This window comes from Pogoniulus pusillus, chromosome 5, assembly GCF_015220805.1.
Source record: "Pogoniulus pusillus isolate bPogPus1 chromosome 5, bPogPus1.pri, whole genome shotgun sequence".
Lineage (NCBI taxonomy): Eukaryota > Metazoa > Chordata > Aves > Piciformes > Lybiidae > Pogoniulus > Pogoniulus pusillus.
In genome coordinates, this window is record NC_087268.1 from 3,924,713 (window position 1) to 3,950,542 (window position 25,830).

General features: G+C 41.7%; 1 protein-coding gene across 8 annotated transcripts in view; it reads left to right on the forward strand.

Annotated features, from left to right (window-relative positions):
• The window catches only part of TBL1X (transducin beta like 1 X-linked), a 198,685-nt gene that overhangs the window by 152,773 nt on the left and 20,082 nt on the right, over positions 1-25,830 (forward strand). For all 8 annotated transcript variants that reach the window (XM_064143035.1, XM_064143036.1, XM_064143037.1 and 5 more), the window contains 4 exons: positions 7,239-7,384; positions 10,601-10,850; positions 16,334-16,466; positions 25,022-25,163. In XM_064143035.1, the coding sequence (XP_063999105.1) occupies positions 7,239-7,384; positions 10,601-10,850; positions 16,334-16,466; positions 25,022-25,163 (671 nt within the window). The remainder of the gene's footprint in view (positions 1-7,238; positions 7,385-10,600; positions 10,851-16,333; positions 16,467-25,021; positions 25,164-25,830) is intronic.

Consider the following 25,830-nt stretch of genomic DNA (forward strand, 5'->3'; position numbering starts at 1 on the left):
TTTTCAAGTTGTTTTCCAACATATTTTCCAGCATGAAAAAGGGAAAAGCCAAAGACATTATTTGGCTCATAATAAAACAATTCATTTACTCTGAATTCTTGGCAGAAGGTCGGCAGGTCAGGTATCCAAGAAAAAAGGGTGTAACGTTTAATTTTAGTGAATAATCACTTCTACAAAACTTTGGGTAATGAGGCACAATATAATTCTGGCAACAGGCACTAGCCACAGCTAGGGATACTTTCTTCATATTTCTCAGGGCCTGTGAAAGAGCCTGTAACACAGGACACATTTCCCAGCGTTCTGGAAATCATTTTAATCATTCAGCAATTCTAATCTTGAAACAAATGTACAAGCTCTATTGTTCAGCTGATTCTTCTAAAAATATATTTCATCTGCAGTTCTCTGTTTTACATTGCTAATGTGTGTCCTTACTAAGCCCTTTATGTAATTGCAAAGGTAAATCTTCAGAAATAAGCAGGCACTGCCAAAAACAGAGAGGCACTCTAGGATGTATTACTGAGAATGAAAAAGCTCAGTTAGAAGAAGAATCTCAGTCTGTTGTGAATAACAAACAAGATGTGGTTTAGGACTTTTACCTACTTCTGTTTTGGTTTTAACTCTTTGTAGAATCTTATCAGTGGCTTGAGACACCAGACACTCACTAACTGCAACTGGAAGTATTTTGGTGTCCTTTTTGTGAAGCCTCTGCATTGTTACATTAGGATTTTATGACCATGCATACATTATTACATTTAGACAGGAAACTAAGGAGAAGCAAGGGTAGGGATCCATGTTACATTCTCAGTTCTCACTCAGTGTGTCATGTAGAAGGAGAAATACTACACTGTAAAATGGCAGCTGCTATCAAGTACAGTGAAGAAAATCACTGTGTTCTCTTGAGCAAAGGGCAAGAAATTACATAATTTACTTCAGAAACTATTTTAGTGAGTGTTAGGCCCAGGATTAAGAAAATAGAGTTGCTCTAATTGAGCTGTTTGATTCTGGTTGTGCAGGAAAATTGCATTCAAATATACCCTTAGTGAACCATGTCCTTTGCTTCTCTACGGTGGTACATCTAGACCTACAGAGCTCTTAACTTAGTGTTTACTGTGCTGTTTGTACATCAGTACCATTTGGAGGAAATTATTTTGTTAATGGTCACTTTTCACCCTTTAGTGGAGCTGTTCTAAGCTGTTGTGGTGGAGCTCTTAATTTACTTCAGAACACCCGGTTGCACTACTCTTTCCTTCTTGCCTTCTTGCTTAGGTGGCACTCCCACGACCCAGACACCAAATATGGAAAGCTGTTTTTCCACTGGTTGCATGTGATTTCTTTGGCAAGCAGTTGTGCAGGCAGCTTTGGAGTTACTTGGGTTTGGGAACATGGTAAAGCAGATGATGGAACTGTGCATGGACATCTTTTCCTCCTGTATATGATTTTCTTTTGATTCATTGCACTATGGAATGTTTCTGCTTCATGTGTCTAAATCTCCCGGGACTTTTGCCTATATACCTATCTATGGTCATAAAGATGACTTTACTTTCCTCTCTCAAACCATTTTTTCCCCTGGAGCCTGTACAGATGCAATCAGCTCTTACGTGCCTTCCACTCATGCATGAATTTTGCATCAGTGAAAGGCTCAGCAATAGTGCCAGGTACGAGGCTACCTTAAGAAAACAGGCACTCATGCAGCCAGAAAACTCAAGATTGCCAGTGGATCTCGTTATAGCAGTTGCAGGTTGGTTCTACTGAGCCAGAAGTTTTAATCAGTTCTAAAACCTTGGCCATTGTTTTATCCATACCTGCCAAATGCTTGAGGAGAAACCAGCATGTTATTTCAGAGACAAGGATTGGAAGAGCTGCTATTAGGAGTTTCCAAAAAGAAAGACAAGACAATAGCAGAGAAATCAATAAAAGAAAAGTGCTGATTATTTCCACTTGGAGATAGTTACATTGTTACTGAAAAAGAAGGGCTTATCACATAATTTGTCTCCTCGTTTATTACTTTTTTTCCCCCCCTCTTTCTACTGAGATAATAAAATCACTAATTTTGTGATTTCTGGAAACAGAACCTACGATCTCTGGATTTAAAAATCTCAGTCTGGACTGCTTGAGTTAAAGCAGGAAAAATAATTGAAGGCAATAGCACAGACCTCCATATGAAGTCTCTCTACTTTGCAAGCCAGAGGGACACACTGGGCATTAGTTGTACAAGGGTTTATAGGGGCAGGTTGATACTTGTACTTAGTGTGGGGATAGAGGATGCCTGAGATGATGCGAGAAAGGCAATGTCATGTCCATAATTCTGTATTCTCTGGGTTTTTTTCTACAGTAAAAGGTGTTTCAGTAAAGAATCCTAGAGTATGAGTAATTGAACTGAGTAATTTGCAAATAACTCAGATACATCTGGGGTTTAAAAGATATAGATATAGATATATATAAATTAAATAGTGTAGTAGTTGGACTTACCAGAGAAAACTGTGTCCAGTTAGTTCACAACAGGAATCTTTAGTAGTATGCAACAGATCGTGTGGCTGTTGCTAACTGTGGTGTCCTTGAGGTAACAGCTGAGTAAGGAGCGAAGAGTGAAACACTTTAGAAGTTAATACCTCCACAAAATCCCTCTATGTCATTCCCCTACCTGTACAAGTGCAGCAGGAGGTTTTGTAGCTGTTACAGTTTAAGATTGCAGTTTAAACAAGAGTGCTTTTTACAGTGCTAAAGGGATGGGAAAATGAAGGGAGCACTTAGTGAATGTCAGCTGGATCTGTGATTGCCAGATGAGCTAGTCCAGGGAATACTTGGCAGCAGCCCAGCTGCATGCCTAAAAGGAAGAGTCCTTCACTCCTGGAAGAGGTGAGACACATTTCTGGAGAGAGGAAGGCATTCCTCGGGCTACATGACTGCCCAGTGCCCTTTCCTAGGCCTACATTTGACAGACATTTCTGTGTGAGCCAGGCAAATTGTAAACAATTAAAACTACATAGCCTCTGCAGCTCAAACACACACGAAGAGCAGCATTAAGTTTGTTAAATAAAACCTAGTCATTTTATGATCAATGGCAATTTTTTTTAAGTGGAAGCCATTTTTAACTGAAAAAGGAGCAGCCAAGGGGGAAAAAAAAATCCTGATCATCTCAGTTTTTGCAGTTACAGCGAAATCCATCCATGAAATTTTGCAAAACGCAGCCCTCCATATGCATTTCTGGCACTGCCTGGGGCAAGAATTCCCAAATGGCTGTGTATACCACTCGAGAGTATATACAGACACCTCAGTGTGGGAAAAGATATAGCACAGAACCAGGACCTGTTACCACTGTCAGTGCAAAGAAATGCAAGAATATCTCAGGGTGGAATTTCACTCAGTTTTCAAGTGAAAAACACATAACAATTTGGAGGGGGGAGTGTGGGGGGTGTGTCATTTAACTCTTTTTTTCTGCATTTATTATTTCCTCTATGTTCTGTAAACTATTTCTGGACCAACTATTCCACAGTTGATAGGTCACATCCCTTTAAGGTGACCTTACCAAGATCTGCACTGTTCATCTTGATTTTTTTTTGTCATGTAGGATAATGTTTTTACAGATTATGTACAGTTAAATGCTTTGTACTTTCCATCTTTTTTTTGAGGTTAAAAAACCCCAAAACTGGAAGCCATTCTCTCAAGCCTATTGAAAGATGCTGGTCAGGGTACTGGCCATGTCGTGGCACAGGTGACTGTCCAGTTCACTGGTACAAAACCAGTTCAGTGTATGGCCATGGTCTCTCCCCCTTTGGCCCTGTGTGTTCATGTCCAGCCTTAAAAGCTCATGGTCTTATTGCATGTGTCCTTGAAGAATTTACTACATTAAGATATTTTTACTGATGCTATTTGAATAAAAATTGCTGGTTTATGGAGTGATTATCACAGCCAGGAAAATGACAGAACTTATGAAAAATAATACATGTGGACATAGATTAGCAACTTCTGTTCATTTCATTGCTACTACAGCATTTTGAGCTTGGATTTGTTGTCATTTTATGTCAGTCTCTGCTACGTCCTTTCTTTAGATACTTTCTAGCAGAGCACCTCCTATCTCTGCTCTCATTCAGCTGCCCTGTCAGCCTGCACGCTGGAGGAGGTGTGCTTGTGTCTTGGCTTTGTGTTGTCCAGTGTGGTTAGATGAATTTTGGAGGAGGGCCAAGTTAACATTCGTAACACAAGCCAACGTTTAAAAAGTCTTGCCTTCCTTTAGGAGAAGTCACCTTTTCCTAACACTGAACTTAGAGTTGCAACATTGCTGTGTAATTCAGTGCACTGACACAGAGAGCCCCAAAGAGAACCACTGACATCTGATAACTATAAAAGCAGAGCTTAAGTGCTTCTTCAGCACTGTCAGAAACTTGACATGTGTTCAGCTTCATTTGGGATTTTGTTAACTGTGTGTGTGACTTCTAAAACCTGTCTGCCTTCATGTAAGCCTTAGAGAAATGCTGTGGTAGCGCAGGAAATCAGGCAGTAATTAGCTATCAGTTCATGGGCTGCTTGACTTGTTTCTGTTGTGCTTGGTTTTCTTTCAATTACACTTTTATGGGAGGATTTTTGTGAGAGGGGTGAGGTGCCCAGGAGCACCCATTTGAGCAGTTTCACACCTTTGAATTTCAGTATTTGGATCTTAGCAAAACAGATTTTAGTCACAACTGCTGGAGGTGTATGAGATTGCACTTGGGTAGTAGCATAGCCAGAAGTTTTGTGTTTCCTTGTCTAGCAGGTGCTCTGGTAATAGTTTCTTAGCACCAAGAGAAACAGTAAAATAACAAGATTCATTGCAGTAACGCAACTGGATTTAGTGCTGAGAAGTCACTTCTCACATGTGCAGTGAGGTGAGATGTGTTGCTCTTTGCGGATGTAGCAACTCAGCACCGGACAAAGAGGTTAGCTGTGTGGCGCTGTTAATCTGCCTTCTGGCAAAGATGGGGCATGATACATGCCAGCAGCCAACTGAAACATCTGCCAGGTACCAAACACGGTAATGAGAGGCACGAAGTCATGGTTAAAATTAAGCATACACAAGGTAATAGTGATTTTCCACTTTTCTTCCTTTTCTGTCGATGCTTGTTGGTTGCCATTTTTATGCCATCCTCCTTTTCATTGAATCAGAGACCATGTTACAGTTTTCTGAGCTGCTGACTCACAAGCTAGCTACTGTTTTTTTAGCAGTCAACTTCTGAGGTGCTGGACAACAGCTTAATTTTCCCATTCTTCTCCATTCTTAAGTAAATTGGATGATTTATCTGGCATGCATTTTAAAGTCCATTCCTTTTGTAAGAAGGAATTGTTACTGTTGTTCTTGATTAATTCAAATACACATAAATACAAATTAAGTGGGTCTAAATCTTTAATTCTGGTTAATTGCATACCATGTATTTCTATATACACAGAGATTTCAGTGTTCAGTCAAGCCCTGGATCTCAGATGCAGGCGGTGTATGCTCAGTGCTTGATTTCTTCCTCATCGTGGTGCCCAGTAATGTGCTTAGTTGTCCTACAAACCTAAAAGGAAAAGCACCGTGCTGCAGATTTTACAGTCTGGCTTGGGTACAGCAGCTCTTAAACCAGCCTAGGACATGAAGAGCAATACAGGATAAGAATTGAATCAGGGATTAGATAAATGATACTCTAGTTTTCAGGTGTTTGGATTTTTTTCCCCCATGCTTTATTTTTATGTCTTGTAATTCTACATAATTCTGCTCATAGTTTGACTTACCACTTCCCAAAAGGTGCCCCAAGTATCCCCCAAAACCGAAGGAGCCCCAGGAAGGGAAGATAGGATCAGGAATGGAGAGGATGGAGGCTGTTACCAGGAAAAGGAGAGAAGCAGGGGCAAAATAAAAATGGGGGTGGGGGAGAGTATCACAGAGGAATATATACCTCTGTTTCAAATGTGAGATGATCTCTTTCTCAGTTTGTTTTTGCTATCTATCTATGATCATATAATTGAGCTAGCTGCAAAAAGGGTCTTGAAAACAAAATGAGAGAGAAAGCATTACTGTGGAATGAGCCTAAAATTCCATCCTCCAGCCCACACACAATTGGACATTGCAGTGATCCAGGGGAAATCCCTCAACGGACATAACTATAAATGAAGCTGCTGTTGACAAGGGGAAGAGGCACAGCTATATTTAACAGAAGTATTTTCATTTGAGAAATGCTTTCTTTTTCTTTTCCTTTTTTGTTCTTTTTGTCTTGTCTAGTTGGTAGAGACTGCAGGGGCTCTTCCTGTTTCAGACCATGCATGGTGGTTTCCCCAAGGCTTTTAATGGTAGATTAATGCTCTGGAGACTGTGTGATGATAAATGAGTTCCTACAGTTAGATCTACATCCTGCTCGCCCTTCCCCCTCCTGCATCTGCCCTTACCTACAGTCCTTCTGCAGCACTTGACTTCATACCCAGCAACAGTTTTGAGCAGCTTCAGCCAGCATTGAAGGCATCTGTAGAATTTGTCCATCGAAATTCTTTCATTTTCAGTGCTGTCACCTTCATTGCCCCTCATTTCTCAGACAGTGACACAAATGAAAGAGGGAACAGAAATACTTCTGGTTAAAAGGTGGGCTGGCTTGCTGTCTGCTGCTTGGCAGATCCCAGTTAATTGCTTTTGATATTACTCTTCACTTTCAGAAAATAGGTTTACAGGAGAGGCCTCTCTGTTGTTTCACATTTTAATGGCAATGCTCTGCTTGTCATATTGTACTCAGCAATAAAGGAGCAGAGGATCTGAAATCTCTTCCCTAGTATAAGAGAATGGCTCCCTTGTGTCAGCTGCATCCACGCCTTGATTTTATACGACTTGCACACAGATAGGGATCTAAGTGTTTAGTTTCAGCGAATGCCAGCACTGAAGTACCGCAAGGGAAATGAGGATTTGAGGCACCATTGTTCAGCTGGGCTCGGGTCCTATTTTTCATGTGTTTCTTTTTGTTTTCAGTGAGTGCAGTTCTGGTTATTTCTCTCTGCATGCATTTCCATTTCTAGACAGCATTCCCTGTATGTTCAGTATGTAGGAGAGGGGGATGGGTGGCGGCAGGGTGGTCAGGATGGCTCTGATTAACCTCCCTGGCTCCTTGCAGCCTGCCCGCCTCCTTCTGCTTACATGGCAGCATGTCTCTCTGATCTTGGAGCTGAATTATTTTTAGACCATGAAGGTGTAGCTGGTTGGTGCATTTAGATTTCATGTCATGGCTTCCTTTTCCTGCTCTCAGGTTTCTCGCACTCGGCCTTCACCTTCGGTATTGAGAGCCACATCAGCCAGTCCAACATCAATGGAACACTAGTGCCACCTGCTGCACTCATCTCCATCCTCCAGAAAGGGCTCCAGTATGTGGAGGCTGAGATCAGCATCAACGAAGTAAGTACCCCCAGCACCCCTCACACTGATCACCAGCTCACCAGGAGCTTGCCAAGCCACATGTCCCAACAACCCAGAGACACAAGCCACCACTCTGCAATTTCTGCTGGACTATTTTCATTTTAGTCCTCATAGTTTGCTCCACCCGCAGTAAAGAGCTGTAGAGCTCTGAGGCAGAAAAGAATTTCAGATTTTAGCTGGGGCATTGAGGCCTTTTTGCATAGATTTTGTTGTGTTTGCACTCTCCTAGTCAGCTAATCCAAGCTGCACAGATTCTTGCAGCAAACAAGCAAAAGCAGTGATGTTTGCAGTCTTACATTTTCAAGGTCACAGCAGAATTGGGCAGGAAAATCCTGCAGTGTAGGTTAAAACTTCACTCTGTGTCACCTGCTAGCCAGCAGCACTGCCTGCAAACCAGGAGAAGCCTGATCAAAAATCCACAGGGGTCACTGGAGAGATTTTACTGTCTGCTTTCCTGACTTTTGCTCAGATCATACAACCAGGCATTGCCCTCTCATGTAGATGGCAGACTGGTTGTGTGTAAATTCTAACCCTGTCTGGGGCACTGGTTTTCTTTGGGAATTCCACAAGCAGCCACAGAGTGCCTCTGTTGCCCTTGAACTGCCAGGCAAAACAAAGAGGGCATGTGGGAAAAGGCAGCATTTTTGCCCTGCCAGCCTTAAAGGCATGATGGTTTGAGAGGGAGTGAAGCATGACAGATAAGCAAGCACTGCATTACAAAATATTTACCACAGATATTTGTAAGTGACTGCAATTTGTAATAAATATTCATACACAAAAAGCTATTGCTGCTGCTGAATGTGGCATCTGAACAGCATGGATGAGAACAAAGGAATATTAAATAGAGAAAAGGTGATGTTCCTTGCAGTGTGTAGTTTGGATACTCGTTTGTTTTGATCACTAACATTATGTTTGCTTTCCTTTTTATGACTCAATAGTATATTTAAGAGTTGTGTCTGTGTTGTTTTTTTAAATGGGGCAACAGCATTTGACATTCATGCCAAGCTACTCTTTGATGCAGTTGTAATAGCAAACCAGTGTTAGGAGTCTGTCCCAGTTTGCTGCTACTTAACATTTTGCCCTGTGCCTGAAGTTCTCAGACTTTGAGCCATGAAGAGTACCTATTAGTTCAGGTTGTATGGTGGCTGTAGGGGTCTGTTCCTGTGCACTCAGCTTCAGAATTGGCCTCAGATGAGGGAATAATCTGAAAACATGTTTATTTTCACAATTAGGATTTGTGGTGTTCTCGTTATGATTTGATTCTGTTCAGAGGCAGAATGTTAAGTGTCTTACAGCAAAGCAAAAGCCATTTTTGCTACATCTGAACACCAACAAGGTCTCCGTATATGCTTCTTTGTGTCTTATTTCTCTGTGTGTATACTACTAGAGTGGTGAGTAACCAGTCAGTCCATAAACTAACTTATATAAAATTTAAGTATTGTTTGTGACCTGTTAAAGAGCAGTCATGGAAATAGTCCAGTAAGCAATGTTACAGTTAAAATGTAAGATGCCAAAATCCATTGGCAAACATTTTTTTCCACCATGTATGAAGGATTTGAGCCAGGATTCAAATAAATGTCGGCAGAAATATTTACATAACAAATGCTGCTGAGAAAGAGAGCTTATCTTTTTCTTCTCTAATGATTTTCTCCTCCTTTTTCCCTCCCCATGAGGAAACAAATATGTATTATCTTAATATTGCTGTTGTGAGGGAGAATTCAAGGACTAGTCCAGCACAAGCATACTAGCCAGCCAAATTATTATTTTTCTTCATTAGTTAGTGTTATCTATTGAAACTTATATTGTTTCTCTCTTCATCTGTCCATATCCTAATCTTATCTGCTGTTCCTCAGACACCAATCTTTCGCTGCTAGCTCTTGGTTGTTTCAATGAATTAAAGGGAGATTGCAAAAGTTGAGTAATATGGCACTTTATGGAGGCTGCTGAAGCCTTTTTCCTATGTTTAAGACGATAGAAAGCTGAAAGCGAGACAAAGCTAAATAGATAGGGCAGCTGAGGACCTGAGTCTGTATTAAGTCTTAAAAAACAGCTCTTAAACTTAATAGGTTATTAAACCTGCAGCCTGATTTTCAGAAAACAAACTGAAAGTCGTAACTGTTGTGAATAAAACTAGTGGAATAAAAGAAAAATGCCAATAAAATAATCCTGTGCAGTCAGCTCCAATTGATGGTGCTGGGCTGACCAGCACCACGCATGAAACCACTGAGTATGTGTGTGCATACATCTCATTTTGGCTGAGGCTCATTACTGGGCCCCTCAATTCAAGAAAGATGTTGAGGTGCTGGAACATGTCCAGAGAAGGGCAACAAAGCTGGTGAGGGGCCTGGAGCACAAATCCTATGAGGAGAGGTTGAGGGAGCTGGGGGTGTGCAGCCTGCAGAAGAGGAGGCTCAGGGGTGATCTGAAGGGAGGTTGTAGCCAGGTGGGGGGTGGCCTCTTCTGCCAGGCAACCAGCAATAGAACAAGGGGACACAGTCTCAAGTTGTGCCAGGGTAGGTATAGGCTGGATATTAGGAAGAAGTTCTTCACAGAGAGAGTGATTTGCCATTGGAATGGGCTGCCCAGGGAGGTGGTGGAGGCACCATCCCTGGGGGTCTTCAAGAAAAGCCTGGATGAGGCACTTAGTGCCATGGTCTAGTTGATTGGCTAGGGCTGAGTGCTAGGTTGGACTGGATGATCTTGGAGGTCTCTTCCAACCTGGTTGATTCTATGATTCATCAGCTCCTTCCATTCCTACGCCCTTGCAAGTGCAGGAAGACAAACAATTCAGCCAAAGTCTGTTTGCTCTTGTCATGGCTTCAGCCATGACTCTTTTTTCCAAACACAAAACGGCAGAGAACCTTCCTGTCATAAGACTTTTTTAGTTGTTTTTACACAACATGTATTCTTTTACTCTCTGAAGAGTCTACATGCCTGCATTTTCTGTACAATTCTGGTAAATGACTTATTTACCATGCAGATTTCTAAGGGGAACTGATTTTGAAGTGGAACAGATTTTGAAGTGGAACCATCATGAGCCTGTGAGAGAGCCATAGTAACACAGCACTGTCAGTTAAATCCAAGCACAGTATCTTCACACAACCCAGTTTTGCTTCTTTATATTACTACCTCTTTGCCAACTTCAAAGGTGAAGATCCTAAATTTGCAGTTTCTCTTCTTCTCGTTTCCCCACAGGATGGTACAGTGTTTGACGGCAGGCCAATAGAGTCCCTGTCTCTGATCGATGCGGTGATGCCTGATGTTGTTCAGACCCGGCAGCAAGCTTTCAGAGAGAAACTAGCTCAGCAGCAAGCCAGCGCAGCGGCAGCAGCGGCAGCAACGGCAGCAACGGCGGGAGCAACGACGACTGCTGTTTCCCAGCAGAACACACCAAAGAACGGAGAAGCCACTGTGAACGGAGAGGAGAATGGGGCACATGCAATAAGTAAGCCGATCCGTGCGTCTGCTTGCCAGTGCTGGGCAGTTTGAGTTTCAGTTACGCTCGTGTACTTAGTTGCTGTCTGCACGGCTGCAGAACTCAGAGGAATCGTTTCAGCAGGGCAAGGTTATTTCTAGAAAGGCTGCTGAGTGAAAGTCGTGTTTCACTTCAGAGCGCTGTGTCTTACTGGCGTCCTCTCCAAAAACTGAAGATATCTCTAGAGTTGCAAGTTAAAGACACTGTCTTTCTCTGCTTGGAGTCAGCTACCCAGACTTCGGTAGTATTATCAGCTTTACAGGGGCTTTTAGATATTTGATCAAAGTTGGGACAAGCTGTAGCCACAGTTGGTCATTTTGACCAACCTAGGAGAGAGATGGGTTGAGAGGCTGGAACCTACAAGCTGTATCTGTGTAAATGAAGTATGGCCAGAGCACATCACTGAGTGCTAGCTTTGATGTTCCATGACCTTGGCATGGTCCTTGTCAGTTTGTCCTACAGCAGCTATCAATTCTCATACAGTATGGCTAAGGAGTTGTATGTGCCAAGGGCAGACAGTCTGAATGTAGTCAGCCTGTCTGGAAGGCACAGAGGAAAGAGTTCCTCACCTCTTTGTTCCAGTAGCACATGCTTAGCCATACAGTCCACTGCAGGTATTTAATTCAAGGTCCTACCTTCCCAATATTTCCTTTAGCTGTGGGAACAGTCAGTTGTCAAGAGCTCTGAATTCATCTCTGTTTCTTGGTGACAGCAGGAGACTGTGCTTGTATCTTAGACGTCTGAGGACAGACATACAAAACGAGGAATCTGACTACATTTTTACAACGGAGTTAACGTTGTTGGGCAGAGAAGATTAATGGCCCTGCTTTCTGTGCACAAGCCGTGTTAGAGCACTGGTTAACTTCCAATTAGAAGGGTTAGGTGATAGGTTGGACTCAGTGATCTTAGAGGTCTTTTCCAGCCTGATTAATTCTGTGATTCTGAAATGAGACCTTAGTGCCTGATTGCCTTCTGGGGTAATTCTAGAGGAACGTGCGTGGCAGGTTTTGTAGGAAGCCCCAACAGCTCTTGGGCTTAGGCAAGTAACAGGTCAGGACTGTAGTCCTGTAACACATTTTATTTCTTTTGTGATATAAATATCTTTATCAGTCTCTATTTCCTCTTTGATCTGAGTTAGTGAGAAAAATGCTTTCAAACCAGATTTTTTCTTCAGAGAATTCCAATTAGACAGGATAGTTTCTCCCCAGTAAAACTGCAATGATTTAAATGACAGTTTTCATGGGAGAGAGCAGTTGTTAAAAAAAACCTAATGAAAAGTCTGAAAATACTAACCTGTTTTTAGACTGTGGATTGCTAATTCTCACAGCTATTTCTAATAGATGGATTTTTGCAAACAGTTGTGAACTTCACTTGGAATGTGAGGTGGACAAGTCCTGTGTGACTTAATGTCATCCGCTAGTGCTGTCTGGGGCCAGATGCAAGGACATGACACTGTGCTGTCCAGTAAAATTTCAGAGGTAGGATACATGTCAAGGAATGAGATACCATTTCCTTGGGCAGCCTGATCCAGTGCTTGACCAAATTCCTTTTCACCTATGGGAGCCTGTTGCATTTGACAGAACTGCACTCTGTTTCAGTGAGCCTCTCAGAGGTATTCTTTGTGCAAATGAGATCTTAACAGAGAGTTTTATGCTCTGAAGATACTTACTTAAAAAAAAAGAAAGCAGCCTGTTCTTGATGATTACTGCAGCTTAGATATTTGTTCTCATTCCCCATGCACACATTACAGCTGCAGCCATAGGAAAGACAAATTTCCAGATGAGGCTGGGGCTTACAAGAGCTCATGCTGTGTAAGGAGCTCAGCATTTTCACAAGGATGCCATCTTATGCTCAGTGGTTTCTGCATTTTTTTGTTCTTCTAATCATACTCATTTTATATTGCTAGTGTCTGTTTGAATCTGTGAAGCACCTGAAGCAGTGCTGCAGAAGCATGAACTGTTTGTTCAGTGAGGCATTTGAAGTTTTGTACTTGTCAGTAGCGGTCTAAATATGAACATTCCTGACTGATGATGAATGTAGGAAGAAAGTGCATATAATGTGAACAATTTCTGAAAGACTCCTCATCCTGCCCTCTCTTTTCTGAACCACCAAAGCTGTAGTGTCAAAATCATTACTGGAAGACAGTAGGAAATAATCCTGCAAGTATTTGATTGCCCCCAGGGGCCAGTCAGTCTTGCATGTACTGATGCAAGTATCAGCTGATCAGGGTTTCTTTTTCACAGCGTGACTGTGTTTTTTCTCACAGCCGTTGGATAACATTTATAGTGTGCATCCAGGTTCCTGCATCTGGCCATGTACAAACAAAAAAGACTTCTGAGTTTCAGATGGCCTTGCTCTTCATCCTGGCCTGCATCAGGAACAGTGTGGCCAGTAGGACAAGGGAGGCTATTCTTCCCCTGTACTCAACACTGGTCAGGCCACACCTTGAGTGCTGTGTCCAGTTCTGGGCCCCTCAATTCAAGAGAGATGTTGAGGTGCTGGAACATGTCCAGAGAAGGGCAACAAAGCTGGTGAGGGGCCTGGAACACAAACCCTATGAGGAGAGGCTGAGGGAGCTGGGGGGGTGCAGCCTGCAGCAGAGGAGGCTCAGGGCAGAGCTCATTGCTGTCTATAACTACCTGAAGGGACACTGTAGCTGGGTGGGGGTCAGTCTCTTCTGCCAGGCAACCAGCAACAGAACAAAGGGACACAGTCTCAAGTTGTGCCAGGGAAAGTCTAGGCTGGATGTTAGGAGGAAGTTGTTGGCAGAGAGAGTGATGTGCATTGGAATGGGCTGCCCAGGGAGGTGGTGGAGTCACCATCCCTGGAGGTGTTCAAGCAAAGCCTGGATGAGGCACTTAGTGCCATGGTCTAGTTGACTGGCTAGGGCTGGGTGCTAGGTTGGCCTGGGTGATCTTGGAGGTCTCTTCCAACCTGCTTGATTCTATGATTCTATGATAGTGCTGTGCTGAGAAAAGTGTGTTCTAGACTTTTATCTTCTGATGGGTTTTTAATAGTGCTTTGCACTTCATTGTCCTGATTGCTCAGAATATCATATCAAAGTCCCCAGCTGCCAGTGTCAGACTAAATCTTAAGTACTGATATGTCTTGGCAATATTAAGTTTAGTGGTTATACACAGAGAGAATTATCAAGGAAAATACATAAAATAGAGACTCAGCATAGGTATTGCTTTTCAACTAGGTATTTGTAATAACTTTAGTCTTTTTCAATAAGTCCATAGGTAATAATAAATGTAGTTTTTAAAAGAGATATAAGCAATTAGAAATGTGAGCTGTGAAACTTGTTAGTTTTCTGTTTTCTAATTTTGATACTCAGTGCTATGCCAACTCATTGAATTGCATGTGGATTCCATTCCTTTCCATCTGTGGCACAGGCACAGTTCATAGGGTACCTAACCGAATAGGCAATGAGAAGTGCTACTTGTGTGACTCAGCACAAATTAGAGCAAAGCTGCATATTTGAAAGCATGAGCAAGGGTAGAAGTCTGATGTCAGTTGTGCAATGCCACAGTCTGTTTTGCTGGTCACAGAGCCTAAGTATCAAGACAGATGGCTGATTTTAAGTGCCATAAGCATGTGGCAGTGAAGGAGCATAATCATTGCACTTGTGAACCTACAGATCACCTTATGTGATGATCCTAGAGGTCTCTTCCAACCTGGCTAATGCTGTGGTTCTGTGTGATTAAGGAGTGGCTGAATAAAAGACTTAACCCAGAAAGAGAGCTTGTGTTCTGATCAGAGCAGATCAGCTAGCCAAGGCATCAATCAGATCACACCAGGCTTTCTTTCCTCCAGCCTGCCAGCCCTCCACTTTAGATGTGCTTTCTGTGAAATGAGCCATGCTTCAGTGTGTAGCATCTGCTGTCTGTGGCTTCAGTGTGTTACCTGTCCTTGGTTGCTGTCTTATTCTCATTGCTGACAGAAAGTGTAGTTTTAGCTGAAGGACAAAGATGTATATTGAAGCAATGAAAATCTGGAGTGTAAACATTATTCATGTTGCAAATTTGAATTGCTGCCACTAAGAGAAATTAATATTTTTAAATGCACTTTTTTTCCTTAGGGAAATAAAATACCTTTATAAAAACAAATTTACTTAGATTGCAGTCTAAAGAACTCCAGAATTACAATGTGCAAATTAAGTGTATCTTTGTGTCAGTTGGTGCCTTTGTATATAGTACACAGTCTTCAAGATGGTGATGGCTCACTGTTTCCCTGCCATACTCAGGGAATTAAGTGCTTCTTCAGTATATTCATTATCTGTAATGAGCACACATTACTTCCAGGCACAGGGGAAGAAAATGTATGTGCTGTATCTTGCTTTTCTCAAATGTGGCAATCTGCTATTTTAATAAACCTACGTGTTATTTTCAATGAAGCAAGCTTTGGCTACAACAACCCCAAGCAGTGCTACAGGCTGGGGACAGAGTGGCTGGAGAGCAGCCAGGAAGAAAGGGACCTGGGGGTACTGGTAGATAATAGGCTGAAGATGAGCCAGCAGTGTGCCCAGGTGGCCAAGAGAGCCAATGGCATCCTGGCCTGCATCAGGAACAGTGTGGCCAGTAGGACAAGGGAGGTTATTCTGCCCCTGTGCTCAGCACTGGTCAGGCTACACCCTGAGTCCTGTGTCCAGTTCTGAGCTCCTCAGTTCAAGAGAGATGTTGAGGTGCTGGAAGGTGTCCAGAGAAGGGCAACAAGGCTGGTGAGGGGCCTGGAACACAAACCGTATGAGGAGAGGCTGAGGGAGCTGGGGGTGTGCAGCCTGGAGAAAAGGAGGCTCAGGGGTGACCTCATTGCTGTCTACAACTACCTGAAGGGAGGCTGTAGCCAGGTGGGGGTTGGTCTCTTCTTCCAGACAACCAGCAGCAGAACAAGGGGACACAGTCTCAAGTTGTGCTGGGGGAGTTATAAGGTGGGTGTTAGGAGAATGTTCCTGTTCCTCCCAGAGAGAGTGATTTGCATTGGAATGGGCTGCCCAGGGAGGTGGTGGAGTCACCATCCCTGGAAGTGTAGAAGTGCTCAAAAAAAGCCTGGATGAGGCACTTAGTGCCGTGGCATAGTTGATTGGACAGGGCTGGGTGATAGGTTGGACTGGCTGATCTTGGAGGTCTCTTCCGACCTGGTTGGTTCTATGATTATCTATAAATATATATATATATATATATATATATATATATATATATCTCCTGAAAGTAATGCTGGGGTTTTTGTTTTAAGCTACTTGCATTTATACAGAATGTTTTGGAAAGCTCTACATATCATAAATTTGAATCATCATGGGGGAAAAAAACCAGAGTGATATGGTCATTAACACAATAGAAATTATTCTTTACAATGTATATGTGGGTGTAAGCTACAGGCCATGGGTAGCTTGTTTTTGAAGCAGACCTAATTAGAATCTTGCCAACTACTTATTCTGATATATATTCTTACAGATAATCACTCAAAGCCAATGGAAATTGATGGGGATGTTGAAATTCCTCCTAACAAAGCAACAGTCCTTCGAGGCCATGAATCAGAGGTGTTCATCTGTGCCTGGAACCCTGTCAGTGACCTGCTAGCTTCTGGGTAAGACCATGACTGAAACCATCTGCTACAATTAGAGTGTGTTTAGAGATGCAAGAACTTGCAAGTGTATACTAAAGATAAATGAGTATTCTCTCCTCACTGTTTTCAAGTCCCCAACTGCTTTTTCAGCAGTATTTCACCTCTGTAGCAGTTAAGTATAATGTAACACAGAATACAAAGCATTTGCACATTTGAAATGTGCAATCTGCAGCTCTGAATACATGTAATTTTTTGAAGGTTTTTTAAATTACTGTGGATAATTCTCAAGAGCATTCGAAGTTTATGTCATCTGCTGCTCTTAGTGGTTCACAGTGGGATCTCTAGAAAGTCTGTGGCATCCACGTTTTCCCTTCAGAAATGTGGAGACTCTAAACCAGAGATCTCTTTGGCTGTATCTGCATTATTATGGTGTACAAACAGGAGCTGATCTGTAGAGCAAAACTACTGTGTGAGTACCTTCTGTCTCCACTGTTTGTGTGGGATAGGTGAGTTTCAGGGTGGATTTGTGTGAACATTAAGGAATGGCTTGAGGGCATGTTTTGGTTTAGTGCCATTGGAAAGGTGTCTGGTTTCCAGTGGTCTGCAAGAGTGCTCAGCAATGGCAACTAAACCATGGTAAGTGGGAAAATCAGCAAACTGACTTTTGATCCAAACAAAAATGCTGATTTAACTATACCATGAGGGTCTGTAGAGGCACTGCTAGAGGCTGTTCATGCTTAAAGTTAAAACTTAAAATGAAAGCTAAATTTAAGAAGTCTGCCTGAGAGCATGGAGGAAATCTGACATATGTTGGAGGAGATAAATGTTTCTTCATCAAATGAAGTTGCTTAGCAGTGTCAGAACACATTTCTTACAAGGAAGAGGAGAGTCCTTACTTCATTTATTAATTTTTGCAAAATCATCAGAGTAGTCTTCTAATCTCTGTTGATTTTGTACATGAAAACAAGGAATTAGATTGCAAAGAGGAAAGAATAAATAGGAAAAACAGTCAGCAGGTTGGATGCACAGCACAAGATCTCTGAGAGGGTGAAGACATGTTTTCAGAGAGTAATTTCCCATAACAAGGAGGAATTTTAGACAGATTTTATTCCTGGATATGCTTCATTTCTGAAATGTCCAGGCCTGATAGTATTTACAGCATCTCAGTGTTATGTATATTAACTTATTAATGCTAAAGTGAGGTAATGGTATCATTTGTGAAAGTTCTACGTAGGGGTTTTGGATGAAAATCTGTGGTTCTCACCTCTTTTTTTTTTTTCTATAGGCTTAGCAGGTCTCATGTGTGATAGTGACCCTGAGTGATGCCATGATACAGACAAAAGCAGTAGTAGCTCCTGCGCCATGCATGTATTTTCTGCCAATCATACTGCTCTACCCACTCAATTTTCTAGTGTCTCAGGCAGTGTAGCTTTGCAGTATTAGATATCATTAGCAAATGATTACTAAGAAGGGAAGTCCTGATCATGAAGGGCAGTCACCACTTAAAATAGGCAAATGCAAAATGGTTATTTCACACAGATTGTTCTCTTCCCAGCATACAGTTGAGTGAGCTATGAAGAGAGATTTATTCAATACATATATAGAAATGAAAATTGACAAATGTAGAACTCTAGCATGTGATATTTCTTAATCACCCAGGCCCACATCTGAGAGAACATTTTCAAGGAAAAATAAGTCAATCAAGGAAAGGCCAAGAATGTGTATACAGAAAATGTAAAGATTTGTAAATCAGTATCAAATTATCCTGAACAAGCAAACTCCTGTACCACTTGTCTGACTTTTCAATGCGTAGCCAAATGCTTTGACTACCCACAGATGTTAAATTATGTCCTAACAGCAAAGCAACCTCAAAGCCTAAGAATTGTGTTAACCTCATTAAATGGTTGCCATGGGGTTTTCTTATTAAAGATGAAAATGTAATCTATAAAATCTGGAAGAGCTTTCTCTTAGTGGGGACAAATAATTAGATTTTTCTTGGCTGTCTTGAGATCATTAGCTCTCATATTTAAGATCACCCAGCTGAAGGGAGTGTATTTATTTATACAATAGATTTCCTTTAGATCTGTCATCTTAAACAATGTAATTTTTAATAGTAGATTTATCCATGGTGGTATTTGTTCTAATTTTATGGCTAACAGTCAGTAGGTGATCAGTTAGCACACCCACATTACTATCTAAAGGAGAATTGGTGATGGGAAAGGATACCATACAGAATTATTCTTTAGGGACACCTGGTGGCGCCTGAGATGAAGTGAAGACGCTGCTTTATTCTGGAGAATATCTGCACAGCTGAAATTAGGCATCTACTCAAGTGCTCTGTCCCTCTGCAGGTACCTACATCTCTCAACTCATTACACAGGGAGATAAGATTCCTAGGTATTGGTGCTCAGACTTCAACCGTTTGCTCTAGCATTGGCAACTACTTCCCAGTATCCGACTCACCTCTCTCCCATTGTTTGCCATACTGAGATGCATCCCTAGGATCTGTGGTTCACATTCCTAGTGTGTATGGTTTGAATGGCAGAGCGTTTAGTGAACTCTAAGATGTCCTGCAGTGACTTAGGAAACAGCAAGTGTTTAACTTTGCTGCAGGGTGCTAAGCACTGGTGGATCCCTTGAACAGCGATATCTTACACAGCTTCAGGTAGACCTGGAGGGTGCTAATCAGAACCATTAGTCAGATGTCTGAAACAGGAGTACCCTCTTGCTATTCCCCTGAATTAAGCTTTACCTTCAGTGAAACAGTTTCTCCTTGAGCTTTGCTACTGATGTTGGAAACATAAATAACATGCATGGTTATAAAGTACTGTCATGTGCTATGTCTTAGGCAACAAAAAATGAAAATCATTTAGGACCATGTGCCCCTTCATCAGATTTTAGCCAGCTCATATAAAACAAAGGATGTGATGCAGTTAGTCTTCAGGTGATGTCTGGTGAAGCTTCCATGACAGAAAGGGCATAGAATGCACAGAAGACTGAAACTGAAGGAAGACAGCTGAATGACACATGCCCCTGCACAAAGAAGCTTTTGAGATGTGTGGTATAATAATAGAGCAAGCTGTCACCTACAAGTAAACTCTGCGTGACAGCACCAATTAAACAAGGGGGAGAAATTCCCTGAGATCTACAGTATACTGCAGTCCTGTTTGTCCTTTACAAAGTAATCCTTCAGGAAAGAAAACTGCAGTGAGGCTGATGCGGGAACACCAAATTGTTAGATTCTGTAACAGCCACATTATGCTGCCCAGTACTTAGCTGTCTTCTGGTTTCCCATCTGCCGAATTGTATCTGTTGTCTCCTTCAAAAATACTTTTAAAAACTTAACTGTTCTGCTTATAAACTGCCTGGCACAACTGAATCTTAATTGGTGGCAAAATATTTTCTTCAGTCTTTGTTACACAAGCAGCAAATTTCTTTAACAATGAGCACCAGTTCAGACAGCAACCTGATGTAATCTTAAGCACTGCAAGAGTAATGCAGGTTCACAACCTGATCTGAAGCATGAAGCAAGCTGTATAAAGGAACTTGTAGAATGGATTACCCCAAACTAGAGGTTTCCAGAGGTGTCCCAGTAATAGAAAGGAGTTCTGGTATTTGATGTCCCATCTACGCAGTTGCTATAATTCTTTAGGGTGTGAAGGCAAGCACAGGAATATATATTCTGGACTTTGCAAAGGGCTGTTTAAAACAACAGTGGAGACAGGAATTTCTCTGATCAAATAGCCAGAAAAAATATATTCTGCAGCTGCTCTTCCTCTTGCACCACACCCATAACCCTTAAAGTGGAGGATGTCAGTAGAGGCTATCAAAAGCATGACTGTCACCAGATGCCTGTGAGAGGAACGCTGACATTTATGAACAGAAACATAGTAGTACAGTGAAGTACATACATACAGCCATGTGAGAGGATTAATTATCCTTTTGGAAGCCAAATAATGTTTCAAAACATCTGTTTTGGACAGGGTTGGGGTTTTTTTGGGAGGGTTGGTTGGTTTGGTTTTGTCTTTTTTCAGTGGTGCCTGGATAATTCTCAGATTTTGGTCATTGCTAGCCACAATTCCAATGTTTGCTCTCAAAAGCTTGTTGCCTTCCTTTTCAAAGACTGATTTCTTCCATGAGATATTTTTCAGTGTCTAACTTTTAATTTTATGGCATGTGTAAATTATTACAGATAGTTATGTACCTAAAACTCATTACAGCTATGTCCATTGGCTCAGCTAACCGTGCCAGGGAATATTCCTAGGCACTGAGGCCAGCTGGCACAGAATGACTGATGCCTGTGCTAGCAAACTGTCCCAGCTGCCAAATAAACTGCACATTGGGAATCGTCTCTGGACCATGTTACCACCGTGCCATGCCCAGGAGTTACTCCGAGAGAACACCAGGACCCCAAGCAAGAGTGTTAATTAAAAGAGGCCGAAGTCTGGCTAAGGAGTAACCTGTCATTTCACTAGCATAAGTTATCGTGCTCTGGTGACCCAGAGTGTTCCTGAACATGTTTGAATTCCCCAGTGTGGCAGTGAATGGACTATGAATGTTATGGCTGCTAGAGCCCTTGATTCCAGAAACTATTCCAGTTAAATTTAGGGCGTTTCCATCAGCACGTTAAACTGCTGCTTCCAGGAGTGTGCTCTGTTCTGTTACATCCAGCCAAGCCACTCAAGTAATTCTCATAGCTGTGAAGCACAGGGACCTAAGCTTCATTCCCAAAACCTAGCAGCTTATCCCTGCTCATCTACATCAGCTTCTTTCACACAGGGGAACTTTGTTTCCATGCACCTTCCCTCACCTTAGTCAGAGAAGTAATTTGCCATGAGAGCTGGTGTCCAGGATCTTTCAGGCATGGCTGTGTCTCTCAGAAGCAAGAAAGGGTGTTCCTAGGCCACCTCCTGTTGTCATCTCTGGGCTTTATATAATCGAGTTGCTGCATTCATTATATCAGTGGTTTAGGATCTACAATGAATTACCTTTCTGAATAATCTTTTGGAATTCCCAGATTGAGGGAGGTGATTTCATGCACCACCCTCTTAGTGCCAGGCATTCATTCTGCTAAATGTGAGTGCTGCTTCATTAGCAGGTGGCTTTGAGCTAATTTCCTCATTGCTTCAAGTCCACTAGTGCAAAGCAGCCAGCTCTGAGGTGAAGTCTGCCATTGCAGGGAGTGGTGGTGTAGAATGAAGGAGAGAGAGACCTTTCGCTGGATGCCTCTGAGGCGCTTCCCTTTACTGACTGCCCAGGAAGCATAAGCAGTTACTTTAAGAGACCTGCTTTATTGAGGAGAAGTTAGGTGTGTAAAGTATGAGGAGGATTTACCTTCCCTTTATACTTTCAATAAGCTCTTTTTCATAGATTGGTTTAGGTTGGACATGACCTCAAAGATCATCCAGTTCCAACACCCCCACCATAGGCAGGGACACTAGAACAGGTCACTCAAGGCCTCATCCAATCAGGCCTTGAACCCCTCCAGGGAGAGAGCATCCACAACTTCCCTGGGCAACCTGTTCCAGTGTCTCACCACCCTCACTGCAAAGAGCCCTTTCCTAACATCTAGTTTGGATCTCCCCTCTGCCAGTTTAAACCCACTATCACTTGTCCTGAGTAGAATTTTTTTAATTCACCTGTTTGAGCTAGAAGTGTTAAGTACATATTAACAATATTGAATATCAAAATATCAGTGACTGTGAGAGTTGGAGTTTAAGATTAGAAACTCAAAGGTTCAATAACTGTCTTACAAAGGGTTTTTTTTACACAGCTGCAACTGTTTTAACCTCTGTGCTGACAGTTAGGGAATGGACATTTTGTGTCACAAAGAAAATTCTGTGAACGTTTGTCCACCTTGATTCATGATGATACTGATGCTGGAGAGCATGAAATAAAATGCTTTCAGAACTAGCCTTCCTAAAACTTGGCAGTGCTCTACCACAGTGCAGAACTTCTACCTATTACTCAAGTGTTCATGACTTGAGTATTGGAATGAGCTGCTTTATCATGCAGATAGAAATGCTTCAGTGGGCTAAGGAGATTAAATATCTTTCTGAATTGTGCTTGTCCTCTAATAAGTCAGGGTTCACTGAATCATTCAACAGAAATCAGAATACTTTCCAGAGCAGAGAATACATTTTTTTTTCCTCCCAGCAACAAGAGGGAAGACAAACAAGCACTCTTGCTGCACACTGGTAGGCTTTTAAAGCCTCCCTCTCTGCAGTGGCATATAATAACTTGTGTAGCCTTAGGAAGAAGAAAATGGAAAAACAAAATTAAAACACTGGAAAATAAGATTGCCCAAGCATTGCCAGAAAGCTGACTAAATAAAAGTGTTGAAAAACAAAACATAACCTTTTTAGAACTAGCAAATAGGAGATAGTGTTTGATAGCCAAGTGACTGAGTACCTTATTCACAGTGTCCAATAACAAACTGGATTATTACAATGAAGGCAGAACTGTCCTGGAGTCTTTTACAGCAGAGAAGCCAACAGTAAAGGAATTTCCCACTTAGCATGGTAACCAATAACCCAAGCCTGTGAAAGACTTTTGTTCACATTATTGTCAATTATCACAACTAAAAATGTTGTTCATCTCATGATTAACTTCATTACTTTTCTAGCCAACAAGTGCAAAACTATTCAGTTTTCCAGGCCTCTGAAGAAATAAGGAGTTATATTACAGTCAGAGCTCTCTATAGTGGCAAAAAAATGTCTTGAATCAAATTATTTCTTAATCAATACATAAAGGATAAGTGCCAGAAATTAAAGAACAACTGCACAGCAGTAGCTTGTGGTTAGGCTGGCAAAGCCCTGGCCAGCCGTCACGTCGCAGCTTGACACAAAGGGTTCGGAAGAGATGGGGGCACATTCTCTAGACATGCCATGATACAGCAGAGCTCAGAGCCAGCAATACAGGCAGAGGCATTTTTGCTTTTACAGTTGAATTGTTGTTTATATAAAATTTGGTTAAATTATTAATAAAACAATACACAGACATAATGATGGGACATGATCCTAAGGGTCTTTTCCAAGTGAAGTGATTCTGTGATTCTGTGCTCACTTAAAGATGTGTCAAGGGTTTGAGATTTGCCTGGTACTTTTAGTATGAATACTTGAAATGTTTTACCAGTAGTTCAAAATTTAATATTCTCTTCTGTTGGTGTTCCTTTTCAGTAAAACAAAAGTAGATCTCAGGTTTTCAGTCTTCAAAGACTTTTTTCCCTTATTAGTATGTAGAAAAGGAAGTTTTAGTTAATACTTCAAAAAAAAGGACAAGCTAAGCTAACTCTTCAGGTATATCAACAATGAAAGTTTATCTAGACTGTATGAATTCTTGGAAATAAAAGAGAGATCTCAGTTCTGCTCCCAGATTCTACTTACTGCATGTAAATTGAAATTACCCTCTGGACAAAACAAGTAATCCAGGCTCCTGTGATTGTTTTGCTTGCTGCTGGTATTGATTGTTTGGGGAAGAAAACAAAACAAAAGGGAGGAGCGAGAGACAAATCCCCATAAAGTGTAATATCTTCTAGCTCCTTGCAAATCGATTTGTGACCTCAGAGATGTTTTTCATTGGGAAAAAGATTTATGCAAAGTGAAAATAAATATGGTGTTCACAAGTAGACTATAATAAAGTCTTCACTCCCTCCTCACAACTTTCTCTAGTCTAAACCAGAGTTTCAGCCTGCAGTAGAAACATCTCCCTAGAAAATATTCAATCTATAAAACAGATTCAAATCCTGATGCTGTCCCTGTCCTGCTCTATTATGTCAATAGTTATTGTCCAACTTCTTTAGACAACGTGAGTTAAGCTACAGACAGGAACAGACCCTGTAGATGTGAATCTTGAAAACTAAGACTAATTTTAAGAATGTTTTTAAATTACCTTCCTACTGTCATATTATTTAGGTTTTGTGGTTTGATTTAATGCCAAGATGCCATTTTGCAAACAGCTTCTGTAAGACGCTGTATGGTTCTAAGTATCTTATGAAAGGGACATCACCAAACTAACAGCAGCCTTAAGTAGCTGTCAGAGGAACCTGGGCAGGACCAGGGAGCCGCACCCCACCCAGTTTTTCACACTGCCTTCGGCTGTCCCGAATGTGGTACTCCACGCCCCTGCAGGCAGTGACCCTTCAGATGCTGTGGCTGTGTTGGGAGATAATGGGACCACACACACTTTTTGCAGGAGGCACGTGGACAGATTTTGTGTTTCTGTTTTTATCGTGTTCTCCACAGTGTTATGTTTGTGATGTAGGCTTCCCTGAGGCTATCCCAGTTCTGGTGATACCAACCTTAGGTATGAAGTGCAAAATGTAGATGGCAAACCACCGCATATTAGGTAAAACTTTTCTGAACACAGCAAATGGTGATGTGGATCTGGCCGATATGTATGATTTAAGTATCTTAGCATTGTTTCAAAAGTATATGGAGTGCAGGAAGCACTGGAAAGAAAAGTCACTTCTTCAAGGCTGTGATGTTGTCTCAATGAAAACAGGATTAGAGGTTTTTACTTTGTTTGCTGGATCAACACCAAGGGGAGTTTTCATCTCTGTACAATTGCTTTTATAGATCCGGAGACTCAACAGCCAGAATATGGAATCTCAATGAAAACAGCAACAGCGGTTCCACTCAGCTAGTTTTGAGGCACTGTATAAGAGAAGGAGGACACGATGTCCCCAGCAATAAGGATGTGACTTCATTGGACTGGAATGTAAGCCAACTTCTAAGACTGTGTGCATGGTTTTTAGTCGACTAAATTTAATTCAGAGGCAATTACAGCTGCTGCTCTGTATCTTTTGTATCTGAGGTGACCAGCTCTGTCCTAACCTACTGACCTCTTGTTTCAAATACTAATAATAGGCTGACCTTTCCCTTATATGCTATAATTTTCCAGGACTGTGGCCATCTTCAAGCTTAATAATGATGTATTTGTATCTCTTTTAGAAGCATGGGTAAAAATAAACTTAGATGGCTTAACAGATGAAGATTAAACAAGCAATCTGGGTAGTAATGATGCCTGATTAATAATGCATTTGTGTGTTTATTTTAGCATTTAAGGAGTTATGAGTACCAGAGATGCTTTTTCTGAGGTTGGACTATCCCTGTCACATTTGAATTCTGCTGTGCATAGCAAAACATATACACATTATTGTCCTTATCCTGGTAGGAGCATGTGTAGTCATTCTGTCTTTACCTTTCACTTTCTGGGTGAAACTGTCTTGCCTCATCACTTTTTGACTTTAATCCAGCAAAACCTATCTCAGGTATTATGGTCCTACAGAGAGAAGACTGAAGTGAGCAGAGAGAATGGGTGTTATTAAGAATCCCTAGTGCCTGGGCAGTGTCTTTGGGCAGCTTTGAAACTGCTTTATGTATCC